The 13,295-nt window shown below is 35.7% G+C and overlaps 1 protein-coding gene across 1 annotated transcript in view; it reads right to left on the reverse strand.

Annotated features, from left to right (window-relative positions):
• The window catches only part of INTS2 (integrator complex subunit 2), a 41,191-nt gene extending 28,580 nt beyond the window's left edge, over nt 1-12,611 (reverse strand). Inside the window, exons 1-10 of the mRNA XM_008149495.3 lie at nt 12,270-12,611; nt 11,229-11,367; nt 9,671-9,773; nt 8,684-8,797; nt 7,075-7,205; nt 6,663-6,836; nt 5,486-5,712; nt 3,423-3,548; nt 819-890; nt 616-730 (exon numbers count right to left, since the gene is read on the reverse strand). Of these exons, the coding sequence (XP_008147717.2) occupies nt 616-730; nt 819-890; nt 3,423-3,548; nt 5,486-5,712; nt 6,663-6,836; nt 7,075-7,205; nt 8,684-8,797; nt 9,671-9,773; nt 11,229-11,367; nt 12,270-12,562 (1,494 nt within the window). The 5' untranslated portion in view covers nt 12,563-12,611. The remainder of the gene's footprint in view (nt 1-615; nt 731-818; nt 891-3,422; nt 3,549-5,485; nt 5,713-6,662; nt 6,837-7,074; nt 7,206-8,683; nt 8,798-9,670; nt 9,774-11,228; nt 11,368-12,269) is intronic.
• Nucleotides 12,612-13,295: the final 684 nt, after the last annotated feature.

The raw sequence follows: 13,295 nt of genomic DNA on the forward strand, positions 1-13,295 counted from the left end.
TCATTAAACACCTTAACATCATCATACTCTTTAGTTAGTAACTGCCTCAAAGAACTTTATCCTAAGGAAATAATCCAAACAGCATTTGATGATAAACATGCATGAGTATCTGTATATATATTTACATAAATAAGGTTTTTAATCTAAGTATTTTCCCAAAATTGGAAAATTTACATAGCAAATAAAAAAGGGTCCATTAGGAAAGTCATGACTGTTCCACATGATGAACTACAATAGAGTCACTGAATATTATACAGTATTAGAATATCTGATATGAAGAAATGCTCAACATATATTGCTAAATTCTTTAAAATTACAAAATATGTATGTCAATTTAAAGAAAGAACAGACACCAGAATGTTAACAATAATATATTGGATATCTCTGAACAATGAAGTTATATTTTCCCCTTCTTTTCTGTGTTTACCAAGCTTCCTACACTGAACATTCTGGTAAATAAATGTTTTCATAATGTAATTTTTTCTAAGACCTCCTGATAAAATTTCAAACAACTGAATTAAAATTACTTCTACATGAAAATCTATTTACTTTACACTACAAGAAAACGTCCAGCTTAGAAACACCTTCTTTAGAAAGAAGACAAAAGAAAATTACCTTCATCCCCAAAGTGGAACAGACCAAGTCAATGATAGCACTAAGTTGGTTGCTATGAAAGTACATAGCGACCAATAATAACATCTCCCCAAAAGAAGCAGAAACGCCTGAAGTACTGTTGAAACAGAAAATAAAATATGAATTTCCAAACAGAGATTAAGAAAAACTTACTCAGCTAACTGAAACAAATGAAGTCCTCTTACCTCTCAAAATAAGCTTCTTCTTTTATCATCCAACTTAGCCACACTACCATTAGCTGCTCCTGTTCAGGTGTACTACATAAAAAATACCAGAATGTTACTGGTTTAACTCAGCTATAACAGCATAGGAGTAAGGAAGCATTCTGAAATTATTTTTAGTAGAAATTATTTTTTCCTTCCCTATTTTGAAATATCAATTCAAATTAATAGTGTGTTGAATTGACCACTGTCACTGAGATATGAAGTAGTTGTAGATATGAAGGAGTTGTAGAGATGAAGAATGAGGGCCTATGCTTTTCCTTAAGGTTGTAAGTAGTCAAAATCTCTCAAAAGTCTTAATTACTTCATTTGCAAGTCTTAATTATTTCATTTCCATCTTTTACCTGGAAAGTGAAATTTAACTTATAGAAACATTTTGAGAACTCAAAATTGTAGAAAAATAAGTGATCACTATTCAAAAAGAGAAAAACGATATAGGGAAAAAGAGACAACCACAGTTTATCAGATATGAAAAATGATTATAAAAGTATATCAACAATGACTTTTAAAGGAAATTCCTAGATTTAGATTGAAAAGTACAAGTTAACTTTGACTTGTAAAAATAATTTTCATTGATCTCCTACTTCATTGTGGTATAAATGGATAAAATAAAAAGCAACTGAAAAGCCTGTTACCCCAAGCTAAGAAAACTAAAAAGGTCATTATTAGCCACAACTATATCATTTTACTAATAAAACAGTGTTATATAGTAGAAAGATTACACCTTTTAGAGCCTATCCAGACAGGCCTGAGTGGTAATCCCATCTCTGCTAGTTACTGGTAGTGTGACCCTGAACAAGAAATTTAAATAAATATAACAACCACCCTAGAACCACCTAAAAACTAGAAGAACTATAATTACAAAAATTAAAAGGCAAAAGGTAGTCCTGGCCAGGTACGTCAGTTGGTTAGAGCATTATTCCAATATGCCAAGGTTATGGGTTAGGTCACTAGTCAGGGTATAAACAAGAATCAACCAATGAATGCATAAATAGTTGTAACAACAAATCAATGTTTCTCTTTCTCTCTCTTTCCCTCTCTCTCTCTCTCTCTCTCTCTCTCTCTCTCTCTCTCTCTCTCTCTCTTTCTGTTTCTCTCTCTCTCTGTTTTTCTCTGTTTCTCTCTCTGTCTCTCTCTCTCTGTGTTTCTCTCTCTCTCTCGCTCTCCCCCCATCCTCTCTCTGTAAAATCAATCAATAATTTATTTTTATTTTTTTAAAATATATTTTATTGATTCTTTGCAGAGAGGAAGGGAAAGGGATAGAGTTAGAAACATTGATGAGAGAGAAACATCGATCAGCTGCCTCCTGCACACCCCCTACTGGGGATGTGCCCACAACCAAGGCACATGCCCTTGACCGGAATCGAACCTGGGACCCTTCAGTCAGCAGGCCGACTCTCTATCGACTGAGCCAAACTGGTTAGGGCAATCAATAAATATTTTTAAATGTAAAAGTAGGATGATGATGTGTAATTACAACAATAAATTTAAGGGACATATACAAGCACACAGACAATAGAAGTAAAAAATAATGACAAAACATAAACATGGATGGGGCAGTAAAAATGGTAGTGATTATAAAATGAATTTAAATGGTCATGAACTTATAATAGATTGATATAAACATAGTTTGGTATATTATATATGAAGCACATGGTAACCACAAACCAAAACTATGGGAGAGATGTACAAGAAATAAAGAGAAAGGAATCCAAACACAATACTACAGAAAACCATCAAAATATAAGAGAGCAAGAGAATAAGAATGGAATAAAGAACTACATAAACAATCAGAAAACAATTAATAAAATGGCAATAACTACACACCTATCAATAATTACTTTAAATGTAAATGTATTAAATGCTCCAATCAAAAGACAAATGGAACAATAGGGAGGTGAAGGCCTGAGACAGGGGACAGGGCAGGCTAGAAGGGGTCAATGGGGTAAAAAAAGGGGGATATATGTAATACTTTCAACAATAACGATTTAATTTTTTTTAAAAAAGACAAACGGATAAAAAAGTGGTACATATATACAGTTACTCAGCCATAAAAAAGAATGAAGTCCTACCATTTGTGACAACATAGATGAACCTAGAGTGTATTGTGCTAAGTGAAATAGGTTTGACAGAGAAAGACAAATACCATAAGATTTCATTTATATGGGGAATCTAATAAACAAAATAAATGAATAAGCAAACTCACAGACGCAGAGAACAAATTGATGGTTGCCAGATGGGAGATAGGTTGGGGGATTGGGTAAAAAAGGTGAAGGGATTAATAAATTCAAATTGGCAGTTACAAAATAGTTACAAGGATGTAAAGTACAGCTTAGGAAATATAGTCAATAATATTATAATAACTATACATTGTGTCAGGTGGGTGCAGACTTACTGGGGGCATCACTTTGTAAGTTATAAAAATGTCTAATCACTATGCTGTACACCAGAAATTAATACAATATTGAATGTCAACTGTAATTGCAATTTTAAAAAATTTAAAAATAAATTAACTAACTAACTAACTAACAAAAGCAGACCCTGAAAAAATAGAGCAATTTAAGGTACCTGACAAGTGTAGAAAAGGCCAGCAGCATACAAAAGGAAAGTGAAACAAAGCGAACCCCAGCAGGTGTAGCAGGAGGACGGCTTGTCATCAATTGTAGCAATTGTTCAGCTTCTTCCTCAGTTGGTCTAAAAAAGGAATACATTATTACACTTTACTTTTTTTAGCTGAAGAAGGGAAAAAGAAAAAGGGACTTCCCAACAGTTTCACCATTCCAATACAAACTTTAAGCTTTCTAATAATACCTCACTATTTGTAAAGTCTTTAACATCTTGAATTGTGAAAAGCAACACTGTTGAGTTTACAACTAGTGTTCTTCCTTGGACACAAATACAGGCACTGCTCACTGTGCACAATCGTGTGGAAGCATAAAAAGAACCATGTAAGCTGATGGCTTGGCTAGTGTGGCTCAGTTAGTTGGTTGTCATCCCATGCACCAAAAGGTTGCTGGTTCAATTCCTGGTCAGGGCACATGCCCAGGTTGTGGACTGAATCCCTGGTAGGGGGCATGCAGGAGGCAGCTGATGGATGTTTCACTCTTACATGGATGTTTCTCTCTCTCCCTCTCGCTTCTTCTCTCTCTATAAATCAATTTTTTAAAAATCTTTTTAAAAAATCATTAAAAAAACATGTAAGCTGCAATTACACATCGTGATCTTAATAATGAATGGAGAATGTTTCAACTGTTCTGTGACCTTTAAATTTGTTTTTGTCAAAACATTAAAAATTCTGTCAATTATAATGCATAAGGAAATAAAAAATAGTAAAACTAATACTTATACAGAATTCTATAATAGAAAATATTAGACACACTGGGAATTAAAGTGTTTTCTTCATAAAAAAATAAAACTATCAATAGTAGTCTGAACAGTCTTTGTCGTCTTCTCATTGTATAACTTACAACACAGAGTGTATGTCTTTTCTAAGCCTTGATGAACTGTCATACCCCTTCTAAGTTTGGTTCAGCTTCCAATATGTTATCCCCTGTACTTTCAGTCATCAAATATCTGAGACTTCCTTTCATGTGAAGATTTTTGCTGCATCACTTCCTCTGAAACTTCTTCATCCTTTTTATCACAATGACTTTCCTCATTTATGTTGACAAGTGTATCTGGCTGCATATCTAGGATCTCTCAAATAGAAGCTGTGTCAACATTCTCACACATCAGCTATTTCTTCTATTTACATTTGGTTCAAATGCCACTTCCAACATTACCACTTTTTGTTTCTTTGCTTCATTTTCATCTTTATTGGCTAGTCCCCTCCTTCAGTTATCTATTTTTATAAAATGTCACATGGGTTTATCACTGAGAGTCAAGGAGACAATACAAGCACCCACTCTGCTGTCTATTCATAAACCGAGTAATCAATGTGTGGTGACCAATTGCTGACAAATTTTAAAAGAAATGATGCAATTGGCCACTGATCATGATGTGCATGTTATTTATACAGTAATCTATGGCTTAAAGAGCTCTCAGCAAAGCTGGTATTTTACACAATTATGTGGTTAATGTATCATGGTAACTGATACATTAGATGTTGAGGGAGCATAATATTTAATTAAACAGTGGTAACTGAAATTCATATCAAAGCCATGCAAAGTGAGGATTGTGTAAAACAGTTGAGGACATTATTCAAAAGGATACAGTGCACTGACTAAATGATAAACCTTATGCTAAATAATCACATCATATCAATTTATGACCTCAGCTATAGTAGGAAACATAGGAGAGCTTAACTTCAACTAGCTGCATGGGCTAGGCACACAATCACTCACCGATCACTCATTATACTCATGTCAAGCTGTGGTGAATCACAGGTTTCTTAAACTGCTTTGGCTTGTCCCATATGTACATAATTATATTTACATCAGACCAAAAAAGACAGATACATCCCAGCTAAGGAAGTTTTGCCTTAGGACTTCATTCTTTATATAGGCCAGCCCACTAACTAAGCCCAACAGAAAACCCAAATCCTCAGAATAAAAGGCCTTTGACTCACTTTCTTGGGATTAGAAACAAGAACGTAAAAGGACAAAAAGGTAAAATATTAAATTATGGAATACTTGAGTCCAGCGATCCCCATCAAAGCACAGTACAGACGTAAGAGTGCACTGGCTTTCACAACGTGCTCTTCTTTCAGCCCCGAGTACACAGACACATGGCGCTCAGTCTCTGTGTCAGCCTCGTCCGCGATGCGGGTGCTTCTCACTGTGGGAAGGATGCCTGTCAGCTCCAGAAGCAGCTGCCGTCGCATCTGCCAAAGGACAGAACTGCTGGTCTCTCTTTTTCTCTGTAAGAAACATGAGCCACAAGAAGAAAGCATGGAACACTCAGTAAGTCAAAAGGAAGTTCAAACAGAGCTCCCCAGGTAAACACTTGAAATTGACCCCTTTACGGAGACTGTCATAACTATAGAATCTAATTTTAACCAATCGAGCACACTCAAAATTCACTGGTTCATTTCAAGAATTCTCTACTCATCCTAATTTGGGTTGGTTGTACAGAATATACTAAATTAATTACAATTTGAGTTGTAAAACATCATTTAAAATGGTACTTTCAAATACGTAATGACTAATGGAGTCACATGTGCTATAGAAGTGCTCATAAACAACAGCTCTGCTATTAGTTAAGTGTGTTTAGGACTCTGCAGATTCTCAAATGCTTTCAGGGAAACCAGGTCAAAAATGTGTCCTTAACCATTTGTACGCCATAAGCAGCTATAGATGCAAGTGGCAGTCCTTTTTTAATTAAATTCAAAACATCGTGGCAGTTAACTGGTTAATAATACTAGGACATTATTGGCCTTTTTTACTATTATTTTTACGATTACTATTTACTATTATAGTGCAGTTCTCCAACAGTTTCTATGAAGCCAGACATTAAAGAGAGTTTCAAAAATGTAAAACACCACCACTCTCATTACTTTTTTTTATTTTGGAAAACATGGCTATTTTTCATTAAAAAATGTTATGTTCACACTGAATAGATGATTATTTTTAAATAAATATTTCAAATATTTGTTTTCATTTCTAATATGATAAATAGCAATAGATAAAAGCACATAAACAAAAGCTCTTTGGTATCCTCAATGATTACTTTTTAATGTTAGGAGGGTCCTGAGGCTAAGAAATTGGAGAACCACTGGTCTAAATGACATAATTCTCAAAGTGTTTCTTCCTCTTTTACTAACTGCCAAACTATCCTGATCCTTAACCTATACAAATATTTATCCCTCACCTGTTGTCCATTTCGGATAAAAGTTCCAAACCAAGTCCGGACTTTCGCATTTGTTCCAAGAAGCAAACCACTAACAAAACAAACCAAGTCAGTCACTCCATCTTCACTAACTTCATTTTTAGTATGATCCAATGTCAAAGCTACTCCAAGGCCTGGCAAGTGACATTCTTCCACCTAACACAGCAAAGAAGACAAACTGAACTCAGTATCATAAGGAAAAGAGCCAGGATGCTTCAGAATCTAAAGCCTCTAAAGTTTAGAGGAAGAAGTATCACAAAACATAAAAACCCAGAGAGGAAGGTAATACATCCAGGATATAATTATAATTTTCTACAACATTCCAAAACCATCTTGAGAAGAGTTCCTGGTCCTCATATAAAGTCTCTTGTCTCATAAAAATAAGACCTCTTACCACCATGCCTCGGACCTTGAGGGCCTGAGAAGGATTCATTTTACATAAGAAGCATAAGGCATCTGTCCTGCGCCTTCCTCCAAGACTTTCTTCATCCTGTCGTTCTCCATTTTTTATCAGGCCCCTACAAACTGAACATTCAATAGCCTCTATTACTTTAAGCTTTGTAAGTAAAAAGTTAGAAAAAAAATTTTCAGCCTTGAGAAGCAATCATTTATGCAGAATAGACACTATTTAAGAAAAGTGTTAGGAAACTTGAAAGCATAGTAAAAGAAACTGGTAAAAATAAAGCAAAGAATAAAAAAGAGACTTAAAATATGCACAGTGACCTGTGGGACAATATCAAGGAGTCAAAAAGAAAAAGGGAATAGAAGACAAAAATATATTTGCCCAAATTTGATGAAAATTAAAAACCCAGAGAAACTCAATAAACTGCAAGCAGGATATACACAAAGAAATCATATCCAGACACATCATAATCAAATTTCTGAAAACCAGTGATACAAAGAAAGTAGCCAGAATAAATAAATAAATAAATAAAGCCAGAGGCAAAAAGAAACATTATATACAGAACAGAAATAAAAATTACCACAGAGAACAGAATGACATCTTGAAAGAGCTAAAAGAAAATGTCAACCTAAAATTTTATACCCAATGAAAATATCTTTCAAAAATGACGGCAAGCCCAGCCCGTGTAGCTCAGTGGGGGGTTGAGCCTCAACCTATGAACCAGAAGGTCACAATTTGATTCCCAGTCAGGGCACATGCCCAAGTTGCTGGCTCAACAAACTGAAAGGAAATCCACAATTATGTCTGGAGACACCAACACTCTTCCCTCAGTAACTACTAGAACAAGTAGACAGAAAATTAGCAAGGACACTGCTTCCAAAGGGCTTTTACATACCATGTGATAATCTGTTAGAAATGTAAGAGAAATATTATCAGTATCTCCATTTTACAGACGTGAAGTATCTTGATGGCAATCACTTAAAGAATATTTGACAAAGCCAGAAACTATGACCTTCAGATACAGTGTTTTTTCCTCCTTGGCTCCCAATTCCCAAATTACCTTACTCAATAATGTTTTTATCTTTACATCACTCAGATCCAAACAATAATCTTCAATCACTAGTAGTTTGAAATAGACATGAAAAATTTCAATTGATTTTTCTTCATTTCTACCCTACACTTTTCTGCAAACTGATAGCAATAAGGCTAAAAAACAACGGCCTAATTGCTGGTATTTCTGATTACAGATACCATGCATTGATGGCTCCCTGGCTATTTCACAGATATATGTCTCCTCTCCTCTTTGTTCCCTGAGCATTGGGATTGTATCTTCTAGTCATTTGGCATTTTTTATTGTCATATTATAGCACTGGTGACTAATAGCATTTTTTGCTACATACTCACTGTACTTCAAATGTTAATCTCAAAGCAATTTTGAAACCTCTAAACTCAGTATTTCTAAAATTAGTGCACACTAATAAACTTTCAAAAGACAAAAAATCTCAAATAAAACCCCATAAATGTTTCTTCTTAGCTCAAACAGAGGTCCTTACATGCCCAAGTAAATCTCTTCAATATCCCATTTCAAAATTATATTTACCTTCATTGAAACTATCAGGAACATTGGCCACCAACAGACACAAGAACCAGGCACCATTTCTAACATGTAGCAAGGCTTCAGCTACATCAACTATAGGAAGCAGGGAAGGAAGCTCTATGAGAAAACAAAGGCAATGTTATTACTAAAGAGTGACATTTCATTGTATTTACATTAAACATCTTTTGATATTTCACTGATGTCATTTAAAATAAGTTAAATTAAAGCAATTTATTTTCATAGTCTAGAGTTGAAGTGTCCAGTAGGACAGCCACCAACCACATGTGGTTATTTAAATCTAAATTAAATAAAATTAAAAATAGCTCAGTTCCACCCGACCAGTGTGGCTCAATGGTTGGGCATTGACCTATAGACCAGGAGATCACAGTTCAATTCCCCATCAGGGTACATGCCTGGGTTTGCGGGCTTGGTCCTCAGTGTGGGCCAGGTAGAAGGGGAGAGAGAGAGAAAGAGAGAGAGAAAGAGAGAGAGAGAGAGAGAAGAGAGAGAGAGAGAGAGAGAGAGAGAGAGAGAGAGAGAGAGAGAAACATCGATGTAAGCAATACACATCAATTGGTTGCCTCCCGCACACACCCTGACCTGAGCCAAGGATTGAACCTACAACTCAGGAATGTGCCCTTGACCAGGAATCGAACTCGAAACCTTTAGTGTGCAGGTTGACGCTCTAACCACTGAGCACACCAGCCAGGGCTTTTTGGGTTTTTTTTCATTTTCACCCAAGGATGTGTTTTACTGATTTGAGAGAGAGAGAGAAAGGGAGAGGGAGAGGGAGAGAGAAAAAGAGAAACAATTGGTTTAGAATCTGTGACCCTTTGGTATGAGCTCCAATCAACTGAGCCACACCAGACAGGGCATACTATTAATCATTTTTTACTTAATTTTTTAGGGTACTTTCCAGGTTAAGAAGCGATACAGTATCATTTAACAAAAAACTATATCTGAAATGTATCTTAGCATTCATTATAGTACCTGCTTGTAAAATACAAAGTACATCTGCAGCTTCCTCCAAATAGACTGGACTCTCAAATAGCTCAGATGACTTGATAAAAAATTCTCCACTGGAATCAGATACCTAAATTAAATATATATATATGAACTCTATTAATTTTAGGTAATTAATTAAATTCCTTACTAATTTTATAATTATTTGTTCAGCTTACACACCACGTCTCTTAATATGTCATTAATACACAGCATCAGAATATGCAGTATTCGATAAATTTGAACCAATGTAACCAATTAACAGTCGCCTTAATTATTATTCAGACATGGCAGTATGGATTTCTATAATTTATGTCTATATAAGTATTTGGAGACATCTAGAATTAAAGATAAGACAATCCAAAGAAATGAACTAGAAATGCTACCTACATAAGTTATAGCTGAAAAAAGTAAAATAAAGTGCAAACTTAAAGTAGCATAACAAATATAAATTCATGTTCAATTCTGAATGAACTGTGAGAAAAACAAAGAATAAAAATTTAAGTCAACAAAAGTACCTACTAACTTTTTTTAAAATTTCTTACACTAGTTTTATCACCACATTTCCAATATGCCAGAAACTTTCCATAACAGAAAGGTCACTTATTTTATTAGAGACATCAAGTGAGGTTATTGAGAAAAATATGAAGGAGAAATATTGGTTGAAATTAAAGACTTTCCATATAATAGAGAAGAGTAGGATAAAATAATTGTAATAGAAATTTTTAAAAGATTTATAACATATCTTAAAAACTATCTAAAATTGATGAGCCCCTCCTCTCTTACCAAGTATTTTATTTAGAACAGAATTTCAGGGGGTTTTTTCTCCACAATTTGTAGAACTTTATTTATTATAAATTAACTGACCTTGAAATCTAACAGTAAATAACTTTTCCCCTAAAACTCTGGGCCTAATCTCATTTAAGCCATTTTACTATGAAGATCTATTTTAGTTCTTTGTATGATACACCCCTGACATTCACAAATTTAAAATTTAGAGTTTCAATTAAACGTAATTACCCAAAGGTCCATAACCTAAAATAACCTACCATTTTGCTGACATGAGAAGATGAATAGCCATTACTGTACAGAAGCAATTCAGTCATCTAGTAAGTAAAGCTAGCCAATGACCCTACATCCAATTCAGCTTTGATATTCCCTACTCACTGTTATATAGAGGTAATTAATACTCATTCAGTGGCTGAAGGAACTGTGTACATTTTTCAGTTATACATCACAACATTTTATGGGGGAAATTGTATCCTATAGTGGTATAATCAAATTTGGTAATCTTAGCTAACTGTCAAGAAGCCACTGTATAAACTCCATATAGAAAAAATTCCTATGCTGGAGAACACAGAATAGTTGAGAGAAAACAGTAATAAGAGAAAGAAAGCCTTTAAGGCAGGTATTTAATAGCATTTCAAACCTTTGAAAGGAACACACTTATATAACCAACAGAAATATGCATAGAAGAGGATGCATCCTGCCTGCCTTCTTGTCTCTGCTTCATGCATATTTTGAGCTGTAATTCAAATAAATGTACCTTGTTCATAATTGCCAACAGCTCACTAAGCACAAGACGCAATCGACGAGGTGAATCACTGTGTTCAAACTCTAATGTTAGTCCATGCTGAAGCTGTGATACCAGGATGCTCTCTCCAGCGCCTCCTCCAAGTTTATGCCTAATAAAGTACAAACGTGTAAATCAACAATTATGAGAACAGTGGCACAGAAATAATAGCAGAAAGGTTATCTTTTATTGAAATAATCTACAAAAGAATGTATGAACTCTCTTCATACATTTCATGAATGTATGAAATTACTTCTGAATTAGTACTTAGTTTGCCTATCTATTTCAGGAATTTACAACCAATGTAAAGACTGTCACAAATGATAGTTAATACCCACTTCCATTAACAACAGTGGCGCATTGTTGGATTCACAATGGGCAGGGACGAACAAAACCTCCGCCCAGAATTTTAGAGACTCAATGTAAACTTAAAAAACCTCTCAGATGCCGAAACCGGTTTGGTTCAATGGATAGAGCGTCGGCCTTCGGACTGAAGGGTCCCAGGTTCGATTCCGGTCAAGGGCATATACCTTGGTTGCGGGCACATCCCCAGTAGGGGTTGTGCAAGAGGCAGCTGATCGATTTTTCTCTTTCATCGATGTTTCTGACTCTCTATTCCTCTCTCTTCCTCTCTGTAAAAAATCAATAAAATATATATTTTTTTTAAAAAAAAAAAACCTCTCAGATGATTCCAATAAATCCTTCTACTCTAGGGGAACTTCCTCTACCCAGTTCCCACCGAGAGTAACTGGCCTAATCAGTTTAGACTGAATACAATAGTGTATATATCGAAACTTCTCCACACAACATTTTATAATATGGAAATTCAAAAGCGTTTTAACTATAAGTAGAAAAGAAAACTAAGTAAAATACTCTCCAAAGTTTAGACTCTCAATCTTCTCTTTTTGGCATGCATCCAATAAAAAGCCCAAAAAGCTCCAAAAGGTATTTGATGCCTTCTTCTTTGGCAAGCCCAAGTAAATCCCAATCTGCATTCGTGTAACATAACATTACCTAAGCTGCTGTTCTTTGCTGGCATCCTGTTCCAAGGCATGAAAGTCCACAGACAACAACGCAACAATGGAGTTGACAGCTTCCACTCCAGAGAGAAGGCGAAGAATGAGTTTTTTATCCTGGGCCCAGCTTTGGCTCTGGTCAGCAGGAGCACAAAGCGCCATCCGCACCAAGCAGGGCAGGAGAAGTCTTAATTCTGGATCACTTAAAGATGCCAAACGAACAACATCCACCTTCTGCATTGCCTCAAAAGCAAATGGGCTGACAAACTGAAGGCTTGTACACTCCGTCATTATCACTGTTGGTCCTAATGATTTAAAAAAAAAAAAAGTAGGGATGTAACTCCCACATGTATGAATACCCTCGTTTTAAGTTACCCTGAAAAATGTGGTTTATCTTTAATAGGCCCCTATGTTGACAATCGGTTCCTGGCACAATTAAAGGCTCCCTACATTTCTACTGCCGTCTGGAAAATGAGAAAGAAAATAGTATATTGTCTTTTCTAGCCTTGGGGATAGGAAGCAGAGAGAATAAGTAACAAGCCCATAGTATTATTACGTTAGTGGCAAAAGCCAAGGCTGAGTCCTCATCTACTATATCTCAGCCCAAAGCTTTCTCCATTACCCCAGTCATATGAGTGCCACACGTAAAATAAAAATAAACCGATGGCACAGTGAAGAATGCTCCTCTTCTGTACCTCTTTTGTTTCACATGCCTAGCCAACAGGTTAAAGAATGTTAGGCTTCTCTTTCCACACTCCAGGAGTCGGCATTGGTAAATGGCCTCAGTAGCCAAAAGCAATGTCAGATTCAAAACTCTGGAGGCACGAACCCATGTACCCTGGGTAAAAACCAGCTGTGGAGGTGGGAGGTGCCATTAGCTATGGGAGACAGAGGTGTCCCACTTGGGCACTTCTCTGTCCTCAGGAGTAATCAGAGGCATTAAAAAAAAAAAAAAAAAGACAGGGACCAGTAAGCCAATGCCACCATGGGTAATAGTCGTGGGCAGCAACGCTGCTTTGCTTTT

The sequence above is a fragment of the Eptesicus fuscus genome, chromosome 20 (assembly GCF_027574615.1).
Source record: "Eptesicus fuscus isolate TK198812 chromosome 20, DD_ASM_mEF_20220401, whole genome shotgun sequence".
Classification (NCBI taxonomy): Eukaryota; Metazoa; Chordata; class Mammalia; order Chiroptera; family Vespertilionidae; genus Eptesicus; species Eptesicus fuscus.